Below are 24970 nucleotides of genomic sequence, written 5' to 3' on the forward strand. Positions count from 1 at the left end.
CATCTAGTCCTACTCCCTGAAACGCTGCAACGCAGGAATGGAAACAAGTTTTACACAAGGAGTAAAAGGGGTGATGTGCCCTTGGATAAACAGTACCTTGCCTGCTGTATTGGAGGTGACGTCCACCCAAGTCTCCGCCGCGTTGAGCCAAAAGATGCCCAGAGTGCGCTGGGGATTATGGGCCAGCAGGACAGGAACAGCGCCATAGAGAGCCATGGGGTTATAAAGTTCGTATTGGAAGACATCCAGGTTATAGAGACGGTATGGGTCCCCTCCCCTGCCAAGGATTTGGCAATTAGAAACAGTAGGGGAAAATGCAGGGAGAATCCAATGGAGTGGATGCCTCCCTGATACTCGTGACACCATCTGGGGCGCCCAGGAAAGGAACACACACCCCACACCCCAATCTCTAGGGCACACACATACAACCCTCCTGCAACTGCTTAAGCTCTATTGGGGGGGGGGCGTGCACAGGGAACCCCACCACCATTGCTAACAATACTGTCAGGCCCCAGGGCTTACTCAGTGGTTCGCAACCGGAGGTAGTCTGCGTGTTCTGGGATCCCATACACGTTCTCCACACCCGGGAACGAGAAATCTAGCCCCACGGATGTTGGACCTGCAGAATGAGAGAGAGAGAGAGAGAGGGACGGAGGGAGAGGGAGAGAGAGAATGAGTGAGAAAGAGGGGGGGGGGCTAGGAAGAAGGCAAGTGGAGCAGCATTAAAGTGTCTTACACTTTAATACCAAAGCAGGGTTTGGAAGCACTGGCAACAAACCATGGTTTGCAAAAGGCTACTAAACCAGGATCTGAAACCATGGTCTGTTAACCCAAGTGGGCAGTAACAAAATGCTTCTCGGATTGCCTTCCTTGACAGGACTTACCATTGGGCTTGCTGTCTGTGTGTGTCTTGAATGTTTCCTCCCAAGATCCTGGCTCTTCTTCTGTCTCACTAGCCTCTTTGGGTGCTTCCTCACCCTGCGAGAATAACACAAAGGAAATTCAAGCCACCATTTCAAGTCGATGTGCTTCACGCAAACCAGAGTTATTGTTAACTGCTTCTCAGTCTTGGGATCCAACAAACTGTGGTTAAGCAAAACTGGAACTGGAAGCTTCTGATGTCCTCCGAGCAGTGCTGGGAGAAGAGTGAGTGAGCCCAAGAGGCTCATTCACTTCATTAAAAACCATGGCTTGGCATGACTGTGGTTCACTTCACAAACATTATGGTTCAGCATTCAGCTCCCTTATTCCTTGCAGAGCAGGGGTGAAGAATCTGATGTCGATGAGCACCCCATCATCGGGAGGCCCACAGTTCCTCACTGCTACTGCGGGTGAACACCTTTCCCACCCTGTGCTCACCTGCTCGGTTTTCTCTGTAGACTCCTGTTCCGCTGACAAAGGGGCATCTGAGGCTTCAGCAGCCCCCTCCCCTTCTGATGCTGGTTCCTTTGGTGGTTCTCTGGAAGAAAATAAGGGAGGGGGGAGAAAGGAAGGCTCAGCCCTAGTATCCCCACCTACCCCATGACCCCATCCAGGCAGCTTGAAAGGAAAAGGAAACCAAAATCCCAACTTTGTCCTAGCCCAAATGAAATGCTGGAACCGTTAGTCCACTACAAGCAGCACAGCACACACCAATTCGCAGCCCAGCCAGTTAGCAAGGGAAGGGGAAGTGTGGGCAGCTGTGGGGCAGAGGACAGTGCAAAACCAGGCTCTGGTTCCCTCAGCTCCAAACCCGCTGGGCTCTCTCTTGGAAATGGTTGCCAATCCCATTTTGGACTGGCCACTTTTCGTCCTGCACCTAAAGAAGAAGGGGGGGGGTTGCAGTTGTGCCTCTAGGTCACGCATAGGCAAACTTGGCCCTCCAGATGTTTTGAGACTACAATTCCCATCATCCCTGACTACTGGTCCTGTTAGCTAGGGATGATGGGAGTTGTAGTCCCAAAACATCTGGAGGGCTGAGTTTGCCTATGTCTGCTCTAGGCTTATTTGCAAGGGTGGTTTTCTCATTAGAGATGTTATTTCTTCATCTGCACATCTAACAAGCAGCTGATGAAAACCCAGGCGGCCAAACAACTAAACCAGGCAGATCTATGCATGTCAGTTCAGAAGCAAGCCCTGTGGTGTTCAGTGAGTTTGCACTTCAAGATGCAAGTGTGCCTGGGGTTGTGGCCTGAGAGGTCTTACAGTGGTCGGGTGACGGGGAATCTGTCAGTCATAGGAATGAGTGCTTTTGATATGCATTGCAGCATAGTATTGAGGGTAGGTCTTTGCTTCTCTGCAACAGCTAGATAGCACACAAACAAGACAGCACCCTAAACAAGCACAGCTGGCTCCTTGAACAATCAGAGCACTTGCCCACTCAGATATCCCCTGAAACGCATATGGGTTCATCAGCAGATGTGCCAAGGGGTCCCCCTGGGCAGGTAAGCAGTATGGAATGCATTCCAAGGTTTTGGAAAACTACACTCACTTCTCAGAGAGACTGGAACTGCCCGCTACATGCAAGTGTGTGTGTGAGTGAAGGTCTTCACTTAGGCTTGAGAATCTGTGGCCCACCCAGCAGCCTCAGCCACTGTGGTCCAATGGTCAGGGGTGATGGGAGTTGTTGTCCAGCAGTATCTAGAAGGCCAATGGTTCCCCCTTAGACTGGGGCACATCAACTTTTTAATGTCTGGGGGCACATCTGGAATTTTGAGTGAGGGTCTTCCGCTGGCCACTTCTCTCTCCCCTCAGCTGGATCTCTCCCCCTGCCCCCCCCCCAACAAGACAGAAAGAGAAAAGCACACACATACGGACCTTGTTTTTCCGAGAAATCTGGGTAAAAGTCACATATAGCAGAATTAATCTAAGACTTAAAAAGCACATGGAGCTTTCTTCCAACTTCCAGTTTCAACTCTATGTACTTTTTAAGGGAGAAAAAGATCTAAGGAAGGCTCTTATTATGTATTGGACTGCTGTCATCAAGCCATACATAACACCCCCGATGCACGGTGTGTGAGTTTAAAGGGAATCCTACAGGGCCCTGGGTTTGGAAGTACGCAAGCTCTCATCTAGGACTAAACATGGTCTACACAGAACCAGAGAAAGGAGACAGCAGCAAGCAGCCCATCAGCATGTTCTTCTGGCAAGGACTTAAAAGTGTGAGCGCCCTCTCCGATATGAAACAATTTCTATTAGCAGCAACCTCCCGATACCAACCAGCACAGAGAAAAAGAGGCAAGAAAAAGTCCAACATTTCTGCTACTAGAAATGCACTATACGGAATGAGCGGCAAAATGGGCCTTGGTCTCCTACACTGGCACATTTTGCTTCAAAAGACAAACATTCGGGAATTTCACTTCATTTGTTTTCTTTGCTTTTTTTGCGAGACCATAAGAAACATATCAGAAAGCTGGATCTGACATCAAGGCTGGTCTCTTAGGCTTAGCACAGCCTGGAAATTGCAGGTACAATAGCAATACTTTCTCCACATGTTACATGGCAGTAAACCAGAGATGAGGAACCTTTTGCCCACCAGATGCTGCTAGACTTCAGCTCCCTTTGTCCCTGACCATTGGCTATGCTGCCTGGGGCTGATGGAGCCTGAGAACATTGTTGAACTACAACTCCCAGCATCCCTAACAATTGGCCATGGTGGCTAGGGCTGATGGGAGTTGGGAGTCTAACAACAACTGGAGGGCCACAGGGTCTCCACCCCTGCCCAGCGTTGCCACCCACCATATTCTAAAGATGTGGCAACCAGCTATGGCACTCTTAAAACAGTCCTTTAACTGCATTATGTACAGAGAGAAGAATATTGCAGCACCTTTAAGCAGTGGCAGACAATGTGGTTCCCTCCAGAGGTTGCTGGACTACAACTCCCATTATCCCTGATTGGTGGCCATGCTAGCTGAGCTGGAGTCTCAACAACAGGCACCACATAGGCTACCCCTGAACACAAGACTAATAAATTTAGGCTACAATCCCATACCCATTTACCTGGGAGTAAACCTCACTGAATTTAGGGACACGTTTATCTCTCAATATTGCGCTCTTATCACGGCAGATACTTTTGCGGACTCAAGAGACATGCAACTGTGCCACAATAAGCATGTAAGCCAGCGATTCCCAAATTTGGGTCTCTAGCTGTTTTGAACTACAATCCCCATCATTCCTGAGCACTGGTCCTGAAAGCTAGGGATGATGGGAGTTGTAGGCCAAAAACTGGTTTGGGAAAAACTGGTAAGCCTTTAAGGAGGGGTGGGCAACCTGTGGCCCTCCAGACGCTGTTGGACTCCAACTCCCACCAGCCCCCAGTCAGCATGGCCAATGATTGGGAGAAATGGGAATTGTAGTCCAGCACCATTAGGAAGGTCACTGATGTTCTCCACCCCTGCTTTAAGGTGGCACAATATTTCTTTGGTATTCATTTGTATAATATCTGGATATCTATTAGCCTCATTTGCACACTACCTTTGTGTTTCTGCTTAAAGAGCAAGCAAACAAAATGTGTGAAAGAGTCGGGGAAATTACTTAACAACCTGGGACAGAGTTAGAAATCATAGGCGACAAGGACAAAAGGACATGATCCAGCCAAAGTGAAGCAAGCTTTGATGCCTTTATGCCTAGAACTTCATCTCTCTGAGCATGGGTATGTGTGAGCAAGGGCCATAGCTCAGGGGCAGAGCATCTGCCTGGCATGCGGAAGGTGCCAGGTTCAGTCCCCAGCATCTCCAGTTAGGGCTGAGAATGTCCCCTGCCTGAAACCCTGGAGAATTGCTGCCAGTCGGTGTAGACAATACTGAGCTGGAGGTAGGGCAGCTTCCTCTTCCTTTTTATTCAAATCCCGTTCAAAATCCCATTCACCCCAAGGCTATTGGCTCATCCTCCCGGTCCTCATTCTTAACCAAAACCCAGGATTTTGCCCAACCCCATTCCCTCCCATTTGCTGTAAATCTCCACTGTCTAAATATTTTAGGCTGCCTATGTCAGGTATGGGGAAATTTTGGCCTTCCAGATGTTGCTCAACTGCAACTTCCATCAGCCCTAGCAAGCCAGTAATGATGGGAGTTGTAGTTCAGCAACATCTGGAAAGTCACAGGTTCCCTACACCTCCCTATGTACTGCTGTCAAGATGCCATGTACACTGATGGGGTGGTAATAACAATGATAATAATACAATTCCAGGAAAAACAGAATAAACCTAAGCATTGGGCTTCAACTTTACTATGTCGAAAGTAAAACGACTTAAATCTGGCTGGATCACACCCAGACTTTTTACTTTTATTTTTAACAGGGACACTTTGATTTGGCTGCTGCCAGCACTGAGTCGCATGAAATTCAACTTCATAAACTTACTCAAGGCAAGGTTTGCGGGAAACGGGACAGTCAAATGCGTTCATGCACACCTTGGAAACAGAGCTAAAGGCTGCCACACACCCTCAAGGATTTGAGAGGGCAGCAACTAACCACAGGGATCCCCAAATACGGCACAGGTAAAGGTGGGCAGGGAATGGCAGAGCCACTGTCTAGGCGGCGGCGGGTGGGGAGGGTTTTAGAAACAGTAGCAGAAGCTGCAGATTTACCTAGAGAAAAGGTTCTTGATCCTATCCCAAATGCTAACGACCGTGCTACTAACTTTATCCGAGAAACTGGGGGGGCCGAGCGGGAGGGGGAGGCACAAACCAACAAAAACAGAAAACACAACGAGAGTCAGTGCAAGGAATCCCAGAGACGTAGAGACACATTCCTCCAGCCAGCCCCCCAACCACCCCTGAAAATGGCCCTGCTCTTCCCTCCAGGACAACTAGGACTGGGGAGCAAGGGTAGGGAAAAGGGGGCAGGGTAGGTAAACTGAGACCCCCTTCCCACCCCTTGTACAGAAAGCCTGCTGCTTTCCCTAGCCCAGTCTTCCCTCAACCTGGTGTCCTCCAGACACTATGAACTTCAGTTCCCATCAGACCCATCCAGGACAGCTGAGGCTGATGGGATTTGGAGTCCGAACAGCAGAGGAAAGCAGGTTTCCTAGCCCTGCTTTAAGAGATGTGCTTGTGACATGCTCTCGCTCTACAGAATGAATCACAGAGCTGGAAGAGATCTTGGAGATGACGTAGTTCAGCCTCCAGGATCATACTGCAGCACAGCTCACCCAGATGTTGCTGGACTACAATTCCCATCACCACTGACCATTGGGCTGTGCCTGGTGGAAGCCATAGTCCAACACCACCCAGAGAGCACCAGGTTGGGAAGGCTGACCTAAGCTATACCCCTCCCTCTTCTCCAACATCCTGGATGATAGCAACTTCTGGCCTTGTGCCCCGAAGAGAGGGTGTGAATGAAACCCATACAAAGAGGCCTTTGCTCAGTCGCCCAGGCCCGAATGGAGGTTGAAACATCACTACAGTGTTCCCCACTGGTGGGAGGCTGGAGATGAAAAGCATCAGAGAGCCCCATCAGGTCTTGCCTGGTAGCACTTCCCAGTGAGAGTGCGGGGTTAAAAACACACCCAGAAAGGCTTCTGGCACAGGCCCCTTTTGCAGGCACCCGTGAAGCACTGGGAGCACCCCTTGCTCCTGCTGGAAGAAAAAGCAGACTGCAGCTAAAAGGGTTATTTAGCTGCATTGCAGAGGGTTGGGACTAGATGACTATTTGGGTCTCGCCTAACTCTACAAAATATTATTCTAGGAAACAGGCCGTCCCCGCTTTCCACAAATCAGGACTCCTGCCTCATACCGAATACCCCACCCCACAACCCATTCTGGAATGGGAAGGGTAGACCCATAGGGAAGTCAATGGTGTGAAATGAAAGAGGAGGCCGACCTCTCCTTTCTACACCCCATTTCCCTGGGTCAGCCGCTTTTCCTAGAAGACTTGAAAGCAGCAGGCTCCCACCTGTCAGATACACCCCAACCTTGTCCATTGACAGATCCCCTTTCCCTTGTTTGTTTGCTTGATCTTTTTCGTTTGAGGAAGACAGAAGCTGCCTAGAAGCCAGGAACAGCATTCCCCTCCCTTTCCCCTGTGCCGACGGCCCCGGTACTCACGAGTCCTTCCGCTGCCGCAGGTGCTCAAAGACAAGCAGCCCCCGGGAGTTGACGCTCAGCACCAGCTCCCGCCCTTCCAGCAAGTCCATGCGGAAGGGCTTGGCCGTCAGAATCAGCTTGTGGTTCCCCTCGCCCAGGGACAGCTCCACGCTGTTATCGTCCCGGCCTGTGACAGATAATCTTTGGTGGGAGGTGGGGGTAGGAGGATTAAGGGGAAAGAACAGAGCAGGTGGCATGAAGAAAGGGAAGCGTCTAAAGAGAGGGCAGGAAGATATCCTCATGGCTACATAAAAGATCCTGGGCGCTATTCTATAGACTAGGGCTGGGCGATATATTGATGTATGGTCCAAACCCAGTTTCACGTTCATAATGTGATCTTTGACCTAGCAATGTACCACAAATCATGATAATGCGTGATTCACATAGCAAATATTATTTTTTGCTATGCAAAAATCACAACGTGGGAAGAACGGTAAAGCCAACCAATGCCTCTACATAGCTCCATCCTTATTTCTGACATTGTGACATATCAGTATATCGCGATGTTGAAAATCAGCTATCACCCTGCCCTACTATAGACTGCTGCTACTTTGTGGTGGGAATCAACCAGGCCCTGACAAGATCTTGCTGGATCTTCGGGCGCAGAAAGGAAGGGCAGATGCTGTTTCGCTCCCCCACCCCAGGGGGAAGGGTTCCCTTTAAAGCAGGGAACCTTTTCAAGTGCGAGGGACACATTCCCTTCAAGACAACCTTCTGGAGGCGCCATGCAAGTGGTGGGTGGGGCTTGAGGGGGAAAGTGGGTGGGGCAACAAACACAAATTCCCCATCCCACCCTGGGCCTGAGGTTCCCTGCCCCTACACTAAACCGCTGTGCCTTCTCCTCACATCCCACGGTGAGCTAGGATGTATAAATGGCCCTCCATCTGCGTACCTGGTAGTGGACGGGTCCTGGACTAACACATCTGGTACCTCATAGCGGGGCTTGAGCGGGTTCAACTCATTGATCCGGATCCGGGTCATGTTCCCTTTCAAGCCGTAGAGCTCGAGGAGGAGAGGGACCTGAAGGCAGAGAGCAGGGTCAAGTCCTGTCTTTTTCCAGAGGTGGGGAACATCTGTGGCCCTCCAGATGTTGCTGGAGTACAGCTCCCATCATACCTGACCGCTGGCCATGCTGGCTGGGGCTGATTGGATTCCAATGTCATGTGGAGGGCCCCCAGGTTCCCTGTCCCTGTTTTACACTGAGGGTCCAGCCCCACAGCTGAGACTGCTGCCTGATACATGTATGTTTACAAGCATGGCCTACATTTGGCTGGCAGCAGCTCTCCAAAAATTCGGATAAGGGCCTTTCCAGCCTTGCAAATGGAGGTTGTTTTTAGTGATGAGCTGAGGGGGATTGAAATTGTGAGCTTCTCTACACCAGCCACCTGTTCTTTCACTGAGCTACACAGATGTAGGATATCCACCTTGTACCAAGTCATAAATTTGGCACTCTAGTCAAGCACTCTCTCCTCCAGGGCAGCAGTTATCCAGGGTCTCTCTGGCAGATGCCCTCCAACTAGTGTTCAAAATTAGCCAGGTGCCAGGCGTGTTTTGCGAATTACATGGACCACATGGAGATCGCTGGACACCAGGTTGGCGACTGACATCTCCATCTGGCTGGCCACTCCAGCTTTCTTAAGCAGGTAAGCGGAAGAGCTTATTTCTTGCATTTATATCCTACCTTTTTCTCCAAAGAGTGCATGGTTCATCCCACTCCTCAATTAATCCCTGCAAGGACCCTATGAGGTAGGTCAAGACACTGCGACTGGCCCAAGGTCACCCAGAGAGCTTCATGACTGAATGGGGATTTGAACCCCAATTTCCCAGGTCCTAGTCCAACACTCTAACCACTACACCACCCTGGCTACCTAGGGTTTCAACTCGTCAATTCACCTTGTTAGCTTCATTGATGAGCTGGATCTTCATGGAATCCTGGCTGAGCTGCAGCGACTCCAGCAGCGCCCTGTAGGGTGAACTCCCAGCTTCCACGTTCCTCTGGCGCCTAGGGAGAGGAAACCATGGTTACTGGAGGCAAATGATCAGGGCCACCTTTTACTATCCCTCCCTCCCATTTTAGGAAGCTTGTTTGTTTCTGTACTCGTAGCCACAAGAGGAAACTTCACGGCACAGGGAAAGGACCTCATCCTTTCCTCGGGGAACAGGAATCCTGTTGAGGAAATGAGCGCCAGCCCTTTTTCCTCAGCCAGGACAAACATTTAAACTTTTAAAAAAAATATTTCTAAGCTGCTTTTAGTAATATCGTTTTAATGCTGCTATTTTTCACTCTGGGCTCCTTTGGAGCAATACAATGAAGAAATAAATAACAGGAACATCAGACGAGCATCCTGTTCCCACACTGGTCAACCAGATGCCTCAGTAGGAAGCCTGCAAGGAGGACGTGAGGACAACAGCAAATGATTTCCAGGGACTGCTGTTCAGAGGCATACTACCTCTGACCGGTGGGGAGAGTCAAAATTGAGGCTATCAGTGGCTGACTGATGCTTTTATTGTAAGAAGATAAGAGCCTGCTGGATCAGGCCGGAGGCCTACCTAGTCCTGTATCCTGTTCTTATACTGGTCAAACAGATCCTTAAGGGAAGACCACAAGCAAGACCTGAGTACAACAGCAACGCTCTCCCCACTCGAGAGCCCTCCCCTGACAGCAGATATAAGGCGCCCAACTTACTTGCAAAAGGAGCTCTGGTCGCATGTCTTGAAGTTGCTTCTGTCCACAGCATAGACAACAGCCAGGCAAAGAGCTAACCAAGCAAGAGCTGCCATCTCGAGTCTATTGGGAAGGAAGAAGTTTCTCCATGCAATACATTGTTAACTTGCAGACTCTCCACCACCAGATGTACTTGAGGGCTGCTGGCTCACAGAGACAGCAAGCGCGTTTTGATGCAAACGGCCCCAGATTCATCTCCAGGTAGGGCAGACTCCCTGCCTGAAACCCTGGAGTGCTGCTGCCAGCAAGTTCAGACAATACTGAGCTAGAGGGACCAGGGTCTCACTATATGTGCCTGCTCCAAGCCAGCTAGCATTAACCAACAACTACTTACATCTTGGGACCCAGGTGGCGCTGTGGGTTAAACCACAGAGTCTAGGGCTTGCTGATCAGAAGGTCAGCGGTTTGAATCCCTGCAACGGGGTGAGCCCCCGTTGCTCAGTCCGAGCTCCTGCCCACCTAGCAGTTCGAAAGCACATCAAAGTGCAAGTAGATAAATAGGGACCGCTCCGGTGGGAAGGTAAACGGCGTTTCCGTGCACTGCTCTGGTTCGCCAGAAGCAGCTTTGTCATGCTGGCCACATGACCCGGAAGCTGTCTGCGGACAAACGCCGGCTCCCTCGGCCTATAGAGCGAGATGAGCGCCGCAACCCCAGAGTCAGACACGACTGGACCTGATGGTCAGGGGCCCCTTTACCTTTACTTACATCTTACAACTACTTTGATTGTGCTCAAAAGGGATGTTTTAAGGCCCAGGTGCCACCTGGAATTTCTACACCAGCCTAACCCAAGCAGGGCAGACACAAAATGCCTTTTCAAAGCTAAGATCCCACTGACACAGGCTGCTCAATTGCTTCACTGAAAAAGGGAAATGAGAATGGGAATACAGAAGATACACAGAATAATAGAATCATAGAATTGTAGAGTTGGAAGGGACCATGAGGTTCACCTAGTACAACCCCAGCAATGCAGGAATCTTTTGCCCAATGTGTGGCTCAAACCCTTGGCTCTGACATTAAGAGAATCATGCTCTAGCATTGAACAACATCCTTTTGGGGGGGGGGGGTAATCAGGACTGCTGAGACTATCTGCATGTAAAGCAGATGCTCTACCACCGAACTACAGCCCTTCCCCACAGTGTTTAAAAACACAGGTCCTGCGCAAGCTCTCAACTGAAAGATGGCTTCTGGATTGCCTTATCTCATCTGTAGTGTAGTAATGACAAAAAGAAAGATCAGGATCACCAGATAGGAACAGAGAAAACTGCTTTACACCAAAGCAGACCATTGCTTCATCTAACTCACTGCTGTCTACACTGGCATCAGTTCTCCAGGGTCTCAGACAACAGGCTTTGCCAGCCTGACCTAGATGCACTGGGGATCGAAGCTAGGATCTGTGCCTGACCTACACAACATGATTTTTTTTAAATGCAGGAGATTTATAAATCACATAATTTTTACAAACCTCTCTACGTGGTGTACAACTAAAACTATAGATAAACAACAGCTGCAATCTACTAACCAATTAGAAATGCACAAAACCATTATGATTAAAACGCAGAATAAAAGAATAAAATGTAGGTAACCAAATTATATGTCTAGGCAGGCATGCAAAAATGCACACTCACACACAAATCAGCATTGGCAGAACATCAACAAGGGGTTCTGGCTCCTAATTATTTAACAACAGCAACAAGAGAAAGCTTTTCTCTCTCCCCAAATTAGGCAGTTAGAATCCCACATATAAAGCTCACTCAAGGGGATTTGTACTTGTACATGCACATTATCCCCATTTCTGGCTCATGAGGCGTTTCCTCCTCTTCTCCAGCCACTATACCTGTCTCTGAATGGTGGAGCTTGGGGCCTTAGTAAAAACACCAGAGTGGGATTCCACCTAAACAGCTTTTGCTCACATCCACAACACGCTGAAAGCCCTGCCTCAGCATTATGTTCTACCTTGATCACTGGCATCCTGCAATGGGGTACTTCTCATGGTCCCGCATGCCCCTGGGTTTTGGTGAGCCCTGCTCGGTGAAACTTCCTGCCAGTGAAGGTTTGGCAGGAATCATCTCTGCCTCCTTTCATGTATCTCCAAAAAACTGTGTTATTCAGACAGGCCTTTGCAATGTGGATTTCTTATTGCCAATGAATATCTACTGATATTCTTACTGATGTTTTTATGTCTCTTAATGTAATTTTGTACACTGTATACCAACCTGCTATATGTTTTTTTTAAGTGCAGTCTATAAACACTTTAATAAATAAATGGATATGTTAATACATAATAAGAGCAGCGCTTTTATACCACTTGAGCAATCAAGGCTTCCCCAAAGAATCCTGGAAACTGTGTTTTGTGAAGGATGTAGAGGATCATAGCTCTTGAGAGTTCTCCCAATAACTCTCAGCACAAACTACAGTTCCCAAGATTCTTGAGTGGGAAACGGGGAGTCATGACTATTAAAGAAGCATGAGAGTGCTTTCAATGTATAGAGAAGATGCGACTGTAAAATCTGCCAACACCTGTTCTTGACGCACAGACTCATTCATAGCAGGAATTCCAAGATGGGACCAGCCATCTGCTGTGCCGTCAGTGATCAGGAAGTAGCTTCTAGAGACAGAACTATGGGCACAGGGAGAGTGCAAAGGGCAAACAGAGCTCTCCACTGCTGGTGTGAAGGTCAGTGCTCGTTTCCACACATGCTGCATCTGAGTGATCAAAGGCTGAAAAGCAGGAGCCATGTGCTAATAGCAGGATCAGCACACTGGGCTGGACAAGACCTCACTTGCAAAAGCACTAAGTTCTGAAGGCAGTTTCAGTAATAAAAAGATAAAAAGAAAAACTGCCCCTTTATTTTTTGGTTCCTCATCTTTTTCAAAACATAGTTCCTTGAGGCAGGGACCTGTCCTTTTTGGTCGTCCACATTATTTTGAAAAGTATTTTGAAGCACACCACGAAAACAAAAACTAAGGGAAATAATCACAACCATGCCATGGTTCAATCACAAGAACTACAATTGGGATGGGTATTAGGGAACATAGAAAACCATCTTATATAGAATCAGACTATTGGTGTGCCTAGCTCAGTCTTGTCTAAACGGACTTGCAGCAGCTCTCCAGGGTTTTAGGCAGGGTCTCTTCCAGCTCTACCTAAAGATTTTGGGGACTGAACTTGGGACCTTCTGCATACAAAGCAGATGTTCTACCACTGAGCTGTGAACACAGCACAGGTACATAGGAAGCTGCTTTGTACGGTACTGAGTTGGCACAATGGTTCATCTAGGCCAGAGTTCTTGACACTGACTGCCAGTGGCATCTCCAATCAGATGCTCTACAGCACAGACACAGACCCATGGCTATGCAAAAATGTGCAGAGCACAGTCCACAGTACAAATCATTTTCATAGTTTTCTGTAAATCTCAGCAGAATAAAGTTTCCAGTCCTCAAGAACATACAAAATGAATGTAATGGAATATGAAATGGTCAACAAGCAAAAAGGCTCAGTGCTGTGCTTCTTAATAACTGGTACAGAGCACAGCAAACTAAAAAAGGACTGCTGGATCAAGTCAAAGCCCCATCTAGTCCAAGATCCTGTTGTCACATCCAAACCTGATCCTTGAAGAATCTTGCAAACTAAGTTTGAAATCACAGCCCAGCCTTGGCTTTGCTTAGGTGGTTTTAGACTAGTGTCCCCTGAACTTGGTCTGCCAAAATGGAAATATTGGATTATCTGCTTCATAATAAAAAATAATTGTGGAGATGAATTAGAGAAAGGTCACACCCACGCCATACATTGGGAGGCCTAGCTACACCGCAAAATATCCAGAGAAGTGGAGTTGGTTAAGGGCTCTGGGAACTGTAGATCCCTGACAGGGTAAATTAGTTCCCAGGATTCTTTGCACTGGGTATTTTGAATGCATCGTGTGCGCACAGCACAGGTAGACAGACGTACAGGCAGGTGGCTGCATTCTAAGGGGTCTGCAAGCCTTAGAAGGGGCTTATGGGGGTTGCACAAATGGAAAGGGGTCCTGCAAGGGATTCGGGGACCACGGGCTGGGTGGGTGAGCAGGGGCAAGGAGCAGCACGCGCACCTGTGAGGCGACCTGCGGGAAGGAGGTCTATTCCAGAAGCGACGTGGAAGCACAATGGGGGCGGGGAGAACATGTGGGGTTGGAGGGCGGGAATAAGGCGACTGTGGGAAGGCAGCGGGGGCTGAAGGGAAGCCCCGGAAGTTAAAGTGTAATTCAGGAGGAATGAAGAGTTGGTGGTATTCGGTGGGGAGGCAGGGAACCCATTCTAAAAACAGCCCTCACCCCCCCCACACACACCCCGCGTAGCCGCCACCCCACAAGTGAGCCTCGCTCTCACCTCCCTGCTGCCGCCGCCGCCGCCATCTTGGATCCCGCTTGACTGGCCCCTCCCGCCGAGGGTTATCGTCCCCACCCCGTCCCCACCGAGGCTTCTTATTGGATCCCACGACATGAGCCCGCCCCTTCGCTTCTCGAATCGGCCGGCCGCTCCGCCGCGGGTCCCTCCCACTCACTGTTGCATTATTCATGAGCGGGCTTTCCCGGCGCGTGCGTACACCGGAGGTGGCAAAGGCACGTTTCCCGGGAGCGGGGGATGGGGGCAGCGCTCGGACACCTGGGTCCCGTTCTGGGAAATGATGATACGAAGCTTCGGTGCCTGGATCCTGTTGTGAGATGGGACATTCGAACGCCTGGGTCCCGTCCTGGGAGAATGAACATCAGGGATCCGATTCTGAGAAAGGAGTCTTGGACTGGTCCTGGCCCCTTACTGAAATTTTAGAAAGTGAGCAGTAGGATGTGTGTTCTGTTCATCTAGCCAAAACCGCGAAGCCAGCTGTCCCCCACCGCAATGCCCCAAACTCAATGGAACTCTTTTTCTTTTGAGGGCTTATGTACTCTGTTCATTTGGGGTTGTATATATCCGCTCACTGGAAGGACAGATCGTGAAGCTGAGGCTCCAATACTTTGGCCACCTCATGAGAAGAGAAGACTCCCTGGAAAAGACCCTGATGTTGGGAAAGATGGAGGGCACAAGGAGAAGGGGATGCCCTCCATCTTTCCCAACATCAGGGTCTTTTCCAGGGAGTCTTCTCTTCTCATGAGGTGGCCAAAGTATTGGAGCCTCAGCTTCACGATCTGTCCTTCCAGTGAGCACTCAGGGCTGATTTCCTTCAGAATGGATAGGTTTGATCTTCTAGCAGTCCATGGGACTCTCAAGAGTCTCCTCCAACACCATAATTCAAAAGCATCAATTCTTCGGTGATCATTCTTCTTTATGGTCCAGCTCTCACTTCCATACACCACTACTGGGAAAATGATAGCTTTAACTATATGGACCTTTATCGGCAAGGTGATGTCTCTGGTTTTTAAGATGCTGTCTAGGTTTGTCATTGCTTTTCTCCCCAGCACCCTTAAATTACAGTCCCCATTATTTAAGGGAAGCCATGCTGCTTAAATGTACAGTGTGGATATGGCACCAGTCATCAGTTAACAGGATCAGGTAGCTGGCGATGGCGAGAGGGCCGTAGTTCAACAACAGGGCACCTGCTCCACATGCAGAAGGTCCCAATAATTCAATCATTAGTGTCCCCATGTAGGGCTAAGAATTTACCCCGAATTAAACCCTACGGAGCTGCTGCCAATAAGTTTGACATGGTAAAAGCCACACTGAATGCCATGCTATCAAGAAAGGCAGTGTGGTATAGTGATTAGAGTTGAGGTGACCTTGTGGCCTTCCAGGTGCTGATGAACTGCAACTTCCCTGTTGCCTGTGCTGGCTGGGGCTGATGAGAGCTAGAGCCCAATGACAGCTTGAGGGCAACACATCCTTGGGTAAGAATGTCTTAATAAGGCAAGACACACCTGCTGGATCTGGCCATTGACCGATCTAGTACAGCATCCTGTTCTCACAGTGGCCAACCAGAAGCCTGTGGGGAAACTGAAAGCAGGACATGAGCACAACAGCACTCTGCCCACCTGCAAGGCATCTGATCTGTCAGTGTGAACAGAAGGCTGGACTTCAATGAGCCAATGGCCTGGTGCAGCAAGGTTCTTATAAGTTTGTTTGTTTGTATATCTACTACATATTTTGGACAGTTGTTTGTTGTTATGAACTGGTTGGACACAAAGGAATGGCGGGAGAAACCAGATGGAGAAGCACCAAGGGGAGAAGGCTCAGAACTTGGGGATAACAATGAGTAATAGTCCAAGGGAGAAGACTGGGAAGAGGAGGTGTCAGAAACCGAAGAGGTAACAGGGCCTAGTGAGCTGGAGAGTCTGTGTCAGAGAGAAGTCTGGAATCAGAGGCTGAAGCTGAAGCAGGAGGGTGGGGGGAGAGAAGTCAAGTGTCAAGGGTGTCTGTTGGGATTCTGGACAGCAAGGAGTTAAAAAAACACTCTCAGGCGTTCTTATTTCTCTGGGTGCTAGCCCACAGCTGTGCGCTGATTGCTAATTGCCGTGTAGTCATAAATCATGCTCTAAAGAGAATGCTCTCTCTCTGTGTCTCTGTGAAGTTTGAGTTGGAGCATGAGAGCAGAAAGTTAGGTGAGAGGAGTGTTAAGAGATAAGAGTGCTGCTAAAATGCAGCTTAGTTCAGTTGGTTTAGATGTATTATGTTAAGCTTCAGTAAATAAAGTTTAAGTTAGTCTTTGAAGCTACAGTGTGCTTGTTTTCTTGAAGACACCGGCAAACTGCTATCTGGTTCCAGTTGCGCAGTAACTCTGCTAGATACAAGAAGAGGATTTTAAACTGGCACAGCGGGAACGTGGCTGGGCGTCATTGCAACTTGGCAGCGTGGGTCCACGAGTGTTTTATGACCCACTAATGAACTTTATAGCACCACGATCATAAAAACATCAACAGTGTCTCCCACTCCTGCTGCGACAAGCTCTCTTCCTTGCCTCCCAGAACCAGAAGACGCATGAAAAGGGTGGAGATTGCTTGGAAAAAACCCTGGAGAGGAGGGGATGTAGACAGCTGTGGGGAGGTGGGGACCTTTAGTCTCAGCAACTGCTTCATGGAGGCAGGATCTACTGGAGATGAGTGGCTGTGCTCATTAGGCCTAACACTCCTGTGTAGATTGTGTTTTTGTTAATAAAGAGTTAACTCCAACTTGCAGAATGTGATTTACTGCTGCCTCGCTCTACATTTTGAACACCTCTTAAAATACCATAACCAAATTTTGCACAATGGTTCCTGAGATCAAGGAACAAGTTTTTGTCTGTGTTTGGATGGGTTTTTTAAAATCAAGATGGCAGACTGAACCTTTTGAAACAGCACTGATTCTAACCGCAGATCACAAAATTGCACTGATCTTCTTTGGCTTCATAAACCCCAGAGCAACCCTAGGTGGAAGGCTGCTGGTGTTCTTTCATTGGCTGGAATTTGTCATTTAATTATTATGATTATTTTTTTACAAATTAAAAAGTATTTGCAGGAAGACTGTTTCTGGACAAAGCGCCAGTGCTGCGTGAGCTGCTCTTTGTATGCCAAGCCAGCTGCAGAGTCATATAAGCTCCGTTTCCTTAAAAAAAAGAAAAAGAAATTGAAATTTGCTCAACATTGTTACAACTGCTTATTTCGCCATCAAGATGGAAACTCTCTTAGCCCTCTGTCTCTAACTGAAAAAAGCAAAGGGACAGAAGTTCCTTCTTCACTTTTTTATTATTTAGAAAATGGTTTAACCCATCACCTCCCACAAAAACCACCCAACTGGGCTGTGATGATGCAAAAGCAGAAAGGTCAGCAACCCTCCAGCCCTGCTGAAAATGACTGACAGCAAGAACCCCGTGCCACACATGACCTCTTTCTAGCACTTGAATCGTCCCTGAAAAGGAAAGTAGCAATTGCCCAGAGGGCATTTAGGCACAAGGAGGTCAAGCAGGACTCTTGTCACACACAAGCGGAGCTCTGGTACCAACAGGGGGACATCTTTCTTTGGACTGGCTATATAGATCAGTGCTCAAGTACGCACGGATAAGTTTAGCTAAGTTCTGGCACTATGGTCAGTTGTTCCCACACAACAGCATCAGAAACCTTCTGGAGAAGAGCCCTCTGCTTTGTAGGATAAGCTGACCACATCTGTTTATGCAAAGTGTTGTATCCAAGTGCTACTCAGAGAAGGCCCACTGAAATAAAAGTTTCAATGAACAGGACTTAGCTGGCTACAACCCCATGTGGCAAACCCCCATCACCAGGAATTGTAGTAGGGCGCAATCAATGGTCAGCTCAGAGCCACTCTTGAGAAGCAGCCAAACAGGCAAATGGCTTCACCTGCCCAAATCCTTACTTTAGTGAAGCAGTATGGGGAAAACACTCTCACGTCAAGTAAGGCAATACTGACTGGGCCCTGCTCGTGTTGAAGCATTGCATTTTGGGCCCACAGAAGAGCTCTGCATAACCCAGAAACATGAAAGTCTTCCAAGAGCTCTTCAGTAGGGCAACATTTCACCAACTCTGTGTAACTAGAAATATTTGCACATTCTTATGCGCACTCACCAACTGAGCAGCCCGATAAGTGATTATTACTTAATCTATTTGTCCTTTATTATGGGGAAATGGGTTTTGTTTTGTTTGTTTTTGCGGGGAGGGGGTGGTTTGCACCAGAATTTATTTACCAAAATTTCCCTCCTTGCCCCCTCCCTATTCTTGTGCATTTAGGAATGTGTACCTGCTCAGTGATTGTAACCTCCGTGGGATTCTTAACAGATTTCCAGATCATAGCAATACTATGGCAAGGAAGTGAGCTAACAGATCTGGAAAAACAAGAGAGAGAAATGCAAAAGCTTCAGGCATTTCCCCCTCAGCCTACCTGGATATGGCTATGTCAGTTGACATTGACAGCCATAACACATGGCACACAGCAGAGTACACCAGACTGTGTCCAAACTGCTACCGTCTGGCTTTAACCGAGGCCTATGACCCTCTCAAGTGCCAGGTCATCCTGGCAACTTCTCTACTTGCTGCATGTTGTGCTTTTGAAGCAGCATCTCACTACTTTTAACTGCATTTTCAGCTCACAATTCATAGGTCCTTCTGCAAACTAAGCTGCCAACACCAGCTTGGGGGGGGGGGCATCACATCGAAGCTGAGGATAGAGATGAGGCCTAGGAAAGAAGGACCTTCTGTTCCTTCTTTCTCATGACAACCCCCCAACTGCTGCACACCTGGACAAGTCATATGGCAGTTTTTCCTTTGCTTACAATCAAAACCAGACTTTTAAAAAGGCAGGAGGGCAGGATGTTCCCTCCCCTGACAGTGGCAGGCAGGCTGACCAATCCCACAGGGCAAGAGCACCAAAAGGGGAGCTAGATCTGGAAGCGCCCTGAGAGCAGCCCCAGCCGGTCAATGTTTTTATGCAGGACGCTGTGCAGGACGCAAAGGTATTTGCCAATGTCGGTGTCTCTGCTGAAGTCCCGGAAGAAGAGCCCTGTGCCAGAGTTGAAGGTGAACTTCTGCGGCAGCGGGCTGTTGTCGCGCATGTAGTCCCAGACGCTGAGGAGCAAGAGGTGGACCTCAAAGGGCGCCAGCTGGTCAAAAATCTCATGCATGTTGCTGAGCACGGGCGGGAGGAGGTGGCCCTCGCCCATGCAGGCCACCAGGGCGCAGGAGGCCTGCAAGTGCCAGGGGGAGCTGGTGGTGTCGTTCTCCCGCGAAGCCTCCCAGTGCGCCATCAAAGTCGCCAGGAGGCCGCGGAGAAGCACTGAGCAGTAACAGAGGGCTGGCCTCCCCGCTGCCACCAGGCTAAGCAGCTGGAAGAGCAGGGGGTTGTCGCGGAAAGCCCTCCCAATCTGGATGTCCCGCTCCACTGTGTTGCGGGTGTGCTCCTCCGGAGGCCACGCCAATTCGCTGTTGGTGATGTCAGGGCAGACGGTCTCCACCAGCACCACCGCCACCGTCTTCGCTGCCTCGGGGCTGACTGCAGCGTGCTGGGAGGGCTCCGGGCTGCAGCGCTCAGCTCCGCAGCACCGCAGCAGCAAACCCAGGAAGGTCTGGACATTGTGGGATATCTCCTCCGGCTCTCGTTGGTAGGGGGCGTGGGGCGGCTTCAGGCCCCTCCCAATCACGCCGGCATGGAACACAGACCATACACTCCCCGAGAAGTTCACTGCGGCCATAAATCGGCGGTTGATATCCAGCAGGGAGACCTTGGTGCCTTCCAGGGTGGCAGGGTCGTTCCCAACCGCAGGAGGCTCGGGCAGCCCGCCAAAGATCTCGGCGTTCCCTGGGTGCAGGGCCCCTTCCACCAGGTACTGAAGTATGGCCTTGCCAGCGGTGGGCGAAGCCCCGCTGAGGCAGCAGAGGAGCCGGCTTCCGTAGCTGATGCCTGTGGGGGACTTGCAGCGCAGCACCAGGAAGAAGTGGTGGACGGCTGAGCGGATGAGGAAAAGGAGGTGAGCTGGCCGGATGGCCTTTGGCATGGGGCAGACGGAGAGCAGCAAGGCCGCCACCTGGGCCACCTCCGGGTTGCAGTGCAGCAGGAGCTGCCCAAAGTCATAGAGGTGCGACGCGACAGCCTGGCCCAGCTGGTGGCCCATGGAGGCGGGGCCCTCGCTCTCCCTCTGCATGATCAAGGCCAGGTTCTGGAAGAGCTGAGCCATGTGCTGCTCGGAGAGGGCGCCGGCGTGGATCTGGCACACGCACTTCTTCACGGTGGCCGGCAGCAGGTCGCTCATGCAAGAGCTGAGCACAGCGTGGAGCTGAGTGGCCAGGCTGAGCTCCTCCTGGCTCCTGGCCAGCGTCAGCAAAAAGAAGAGGGCCTCGCTGGCGCAGCTGGGGGTGCAGTAGACGGAGAGGAGGACCAGCAGCTGGTGCTGCCAGAGGAACCGCTTCCTCTCCAGCCGCAGCGTCTCCACACACAGTTCCCGCACGTGGCCCTTCAGCTCGTCCAGGAAAGGCACCGGCCGGGGAGGGGCCTCTGCCAAGCTGGCTGAGCCCCGGTTGTACACCAGTTTCTGGAGGTTGAGCAGCAGCAGCTGGATGACACGGTCGCAAGCCTCTCGCACGCTGTCGTGGACGGCCAGGCCTGGGGTGGTGATGACAGAAGCCGGCATGGCTGTGTTGATGAGGAACTGCAGGGTGCGGTAAGCTCCTCCCGACGTCTGGCAGATGAGGTGCACCACGATACTCACCATGTTCTCCAGATCCTCCCGAGGGAGCGAGGCAAAGTGCTGGTGCAGCTGGTTGAGCACGCCTGGCTTGAGGGAGTCCACCAGCTCGGCCGAGATGGTGCCCAGCAGAGTGGGAGACATGACGGCCAGCTGGAGCAAGAAGGGCACGGTGGCCTTCTGCTGCTGGTCCCGCGTGGGGCCCAGGCTCCCATGGAACATCCTTAGCAGCTCCTGCTTGATGCTCTCGGAGTGGCGGGAGGCCAAGTGGCCCAGGATGCCCACCACCGAGGCGATCTTGGGGACCCTCTTGTCTGCCGCTGTGGCGCTAGGGAAGAGGAGGAGGTCAGCCGAGGCCGTGCCATGCATGCAGAAGTCCTTCAGCCCACAGGAGAGCACGCGGTTGATGATCGTGTTGGGGAAGGACGAGCCGATGTGGGCCACCACCCAGTCGAAGTGTGGAGAGTGCTGGACCGAGGTGTCTAGCAGGGCATCCACGCAAGCGTCTGGGCAGGTGCTGATCATGGAGGAGAGGCACTGCGTGTAGATCTCCATCAGCGTCCGAGTCGCCTTGCAGGACATCCACAGCTGCAGCAGCTCATTCAGGCTGCTGGCGTGGGGCACGCCGTGCCGGCCAGCATACTTGCTGCTCAGCTGTCCCATCAGGTCGATGGACCAGGCCGAGACCAAGGCTGCCCACGCCTTGGGGTTCATGCGGACAAACTCGGACAGCACGGCCTGGATCTCTTGCACCACGTCATCCAAGTTGGGACCCTGGGAGCGGATGGAGCCCAGCCCACCCTCGCTGCTCTCCAGGTCCAGCAAGTAGGTGCACACATACTCATCAAAGACACCCCGGAGGTGGTCCAGGACGGCGCTGCGAGCAGGCGGCAGACTGCGCAGCAGCAGGATGGCACATCGGGCATGCTCCTTCAGGGTGAGTTTGTTGCCGTGCAAAGGGTCTACACCACTAAGGAAGGCCTTGATTTCCTGGGCCAGCTCTTGCGAACTACAGGAGGCAAAGGAAAAAGAAGGAAACATAGCATCAATCCTGGGTCACGATCCTAAACAATATTGTTTTAAAGTGGTATGATACTGCTTTAAATATAAAGTGCAGGTGGTGGGGGCTTAATTTGCTTGCAAGGGCTTACTCTATTGCAATCTCACAACAGAAACTAGCTTTATCACCATGTGTTCCCACAGAAGCATTTCTCTCCTTTTACAATTCTCGCCCCCCACATCCAGCTTGGAAAAGTGTTGTGTTTAATTCATAAGCTCACAGTCCACTTTATGAACAATGGCTGGTGTTAATGATTGTTTTAATTTGCTTTGAAATGTGATTTGCTAAATATCTGAACTTTATGCATGTGTCATTTCACAAGAAAAACATGACCAGGGTAGGGGTGAGAGCTTCCTTTCAAAAATAATTCTGTCATTATTAGCCTTGAGTCTGATCCAGCATGTTAACATAGGAAGCTCCCTTATACAAGTCAGATCCTTGCTCCATCTAGCTCAGTACTGGTTACACTGACTGGCAGTAGCTCTCCAGGGCTTCAGGCACTTCTTCGCAGCCCTGCCTGGAGATGCTACTGGGTACGGAACCTGGTACTTTCTGCGCTCAAAGCAGATGCTCTGCCTCCAGTCCTATTTCCCATCCCAAGTCCTATTTCCCATCTGTCACATCTGAATTTCCCAACAAGCCTTACTTGCAGAGTTGGAAGGGACCCCAAAGGTCATCTAGTCCAACCCCCGTTGCTGTGCACAATAGTAGCAGCAACCTAACCCAAAATGCACATAAATGGTACCTATGTTTTCCCTGTGTTAACCCTCCCCGCTACCATTTCTCTTCGGATTTTAGACTGCAAGCTCTTCGAGGCAGGGACCTCTGTAAAATGACACAAGCGCGCTGTAATTATTCCTTCCCAGAGCCACCAGAGAAAGTGACCATCACCACACCCTCTGTACAAAGATGAGGGGGCTGGGTGGTGCCAGTGTAAAGGGGGCGTCCTAGTCCCTTACAAGTGGCAGGGGAGGAGAGAGAAGAGGTAAGAGAATCAGTACCTGAGCGATGGAGAAGCAGCTGCTGGTTTGGGGCTGGACCCCGGAGGCCCTGCCACCCCCGGGGGATCGCACAGAGCGGACATACCGCCCAAGGGGAGAAAAGCTGCAGAAGAACCAGTCCCTTTGTCCCCCCTACTTCCCTTCTGCGCCTGCGCGCGGTTGAGCAGCGTTGAGGGAAGCATACAAACAGCGCACAGAAAGTGCCCCCTTGGAAAATTGTTCCGTGCAGGCCTGCCGTCCTTTCAGATTAGCATTCCACTTTCCGTTATAACGCTTGGCACCCATGGAAGGCAAGCACTGTGTCACTCTTTAACTGGAGGAGTGTTCCTCAATTGCCTTGACTTGCCAGTCAGAATGGTTTTTTGCTTCTTTTACAGGGCAGTTGCCAAAACTGAGATGTATGCGTCGCCTGTTTAAAAAAAAGAAAACTTGTGGCACCTTAAAAGCTCGACAGGTGTTTTTTAATAGCATGATCTGTTTTTAGTATTATCATTAATCATCATCATCATGAAAGTGCATGACATTCTCACCCTCCACCCTGGTTTATACCAGTCCTTTCAGATTTATGTACAAATACAAGGGAAAACAAAAGATCAAGTACAGTAATCAATTGACCAGGAAGGAAAAGAAGCCGGCGGCAGAGTAACAAAACAGGCCCCTGACCTCAGGGGCTTACAAGCTATAAACGGGGAAACAAATGGGGTAGGAATACATACATTTTGTTGACTTACACTACAGTATTTAAAAATAATTCTGAAAATCAAAAGGTGTGGGGGCAACTTTTCACTCTGGCTTTGGGCTTGTAATCTGAAAAGTGTCATTATGACTTCTTTTAGACCAGGGGTAGTCAACCTTTTTACCTACCGCCCACTAATGAAATTTTCTTGATGGTAAAATTTCCTTGCTGCCCACCAGTGCTTGATGGAAGGAGGATTCAGCTTGTGCCATAGATCCCCCTACTGCCTACCTAGAATCCTGAAATGCCTACTATTGGGCGGTTGGGACCAGGTTGACAACCCCTGTTTTAGACTGACCAGTGGAATACAACATATGAACATATGAAAAGTCCTGCTGGATCAGGTCAAACTGCATTCAAAATCACCGTGCAGTCACAGTTTTGTTTAGGTGGTCCTGGGCTAGTGTCTCTTGAACTTGGTCTGTCAAATGGAGATACTGGATTATCTGTTTCATTATAAAAAAAATTGCAGAGATGGATCACATCCACACTATACATTTAGAGTACATGGCTCTCCCCAAAGAAATGAGGGGGAGGAAGAGGTTGGACTAGATGACCAATTGAATTGCAAGGAGTGGAACTAGATGACTGTCAGGGTCCCCTCCAACTCCACAATTCTGTGATTCTAAGAATCCAGGGAAGTGGAGTTGGTTAAGGGCGCTGGGAACTGTAGATCCCTGACAGGGTAAATTAGTTCCCAGGATTCTTTGCACTGGGTATTTTGAATGCATCGTGTGCGCACAGCACAGGTAGACAGACGTACAGGCAGGTGGCTGCATTGTAAGGGGTCTGCAAGCCTTAGAAGGGGCTTATGGGGGTTGCACAAATGGAAAGGGGTCCTGCAAGGGATTCGGGGACCACGGACTGGGTGGGTGAGCAGGGGCAAGGAGCAGCACGCGCACCTGTGAGGCTACCTGCGGGAAGGAGGTCTATTCCAGCAGCGACGTGGAAGCACAATGGGGGCGGGGAGACCATGTGGGGTTGGAGGGCGGGAATAAGGCGACTGTGGGAAGGCAGCGGGGGCTGAAGGGAAGCCCCGGAAGTTAAAGTGTAATTCAGGAGGAATGAAGAGTTGGTGGTCTTCGGTGGGAAGGGAGGGCACCCATTCTGAAAACAGCCCTCTTCCCCACCCCGCATAGCCGCCACCCCACAAGTGAGCCTCGCTCTCACCTCCCCGCAGCTGCCGCCGCCATCTTGGATCCCGCTTGACTGGCCCCTCCCGCAGAGGGTTATCGGCCCCTCCCCCTCCCCACCGAGG

General features: G+C 50.3%; 2 protein-coding genes across 4 annotated transcripts in view; both read right to left on the reverse strand.

Moving 5' to 3' along the window:
• The window catches only part of GANAB (glucosidase II alpha subunit), a 33959-nt gene extending 19761 nt beyond the window's left edge, over window positions 1-14198 (reverse strand). Inside the window, exons 1-10 of one of the 2 annotated variants that reach the window (XM_035098183.2) lie at window positions 14150-14198; window positions 9748-9849; window positions 8955-9063; window positions 7954-8081; window positions 7023-7202; window positions 5565-5630; window positions 1360-1459; window positions 885-978; window positions 523-619; window positions 97-277 (exon numbers count right to left, since the gene is read on the reverse strand). In XM_035098183.2, the coding sequence (XP_034954074.1) occupies window positions 97-277; window positions 523-619; window positions 885-978; window positions 1360-1459; window positions 5565-5630; window positions 7023-7202; window positions 7954-8081; window positions 8955-9063; window positions 9748-9849; window positions 14150-14175 (1083 nt within the window). In that variant the 5' untranslated portion in view covers window positions 14176-14198. The remainder of the gene's footprint in view (window positions 1-96; window positions 278-522; window positions 620-884; window positions 979-1359; window positions 1460-5564; window positions 5631-7022; window positions 7203-7953; window positions 8082-8954; window positions 9064-9747; window positions 9850-14149) is intronic. The other variant, XM_035098185.2, reaches the window with a different exon arrangement.
• Window positions 14199-14911: 713 nt separating this feature from the next.
• On the reverse strand, window positions 14912-24927 carry INTS5 (integrator complex subunit 5). 2 transcript variants are annotated; one of them, XR_009556898.1, is made up of 4 exons: window positions 24883-24927; window positions 22977-23385; window positions 19011-21924; window positions 14912-17332 (listed from the first exon to the last, which is right to left on the reverse strand). XR_009556898.1 is itself a non-coding variant. In XM_035098952.2 (3 exons), the coding sequence occupies exons 2-3, from the start codon at window positions 23156-23158 to the stop codon at window positions 19116-19118; spliced, it is 2991 nt and encodes a 996-aa protein (XP_034954843.2). In that variant the 5' UTR covers window positions 23159-23385; window positions 24883-24927; the 3' UTR covers window positions 14912-19115. The 2 variants fall into 2 exon arrangements, 1 of the variants encoding a protein (XP_034954843.2); XM_035098952.2 differs by having other exon boundaries at window positions 14912-21924.
• Window positions 24928-24970: the final 43 nt, after the last annotated feature.

The sequence above is a fragment of the Zootoca vivipara genome, chromosome 17 (assembly GCF_963506605.1).
Source record: "Zootoca vivipara chromosome 17, rZooViv1.1, whole genome shotgun sequence".
NCBI lineage: Eukaryota > Metazoa > Chordata > Lepidosauria > Squamata > Lacertidae > Zootoca > Zootoca vivipara.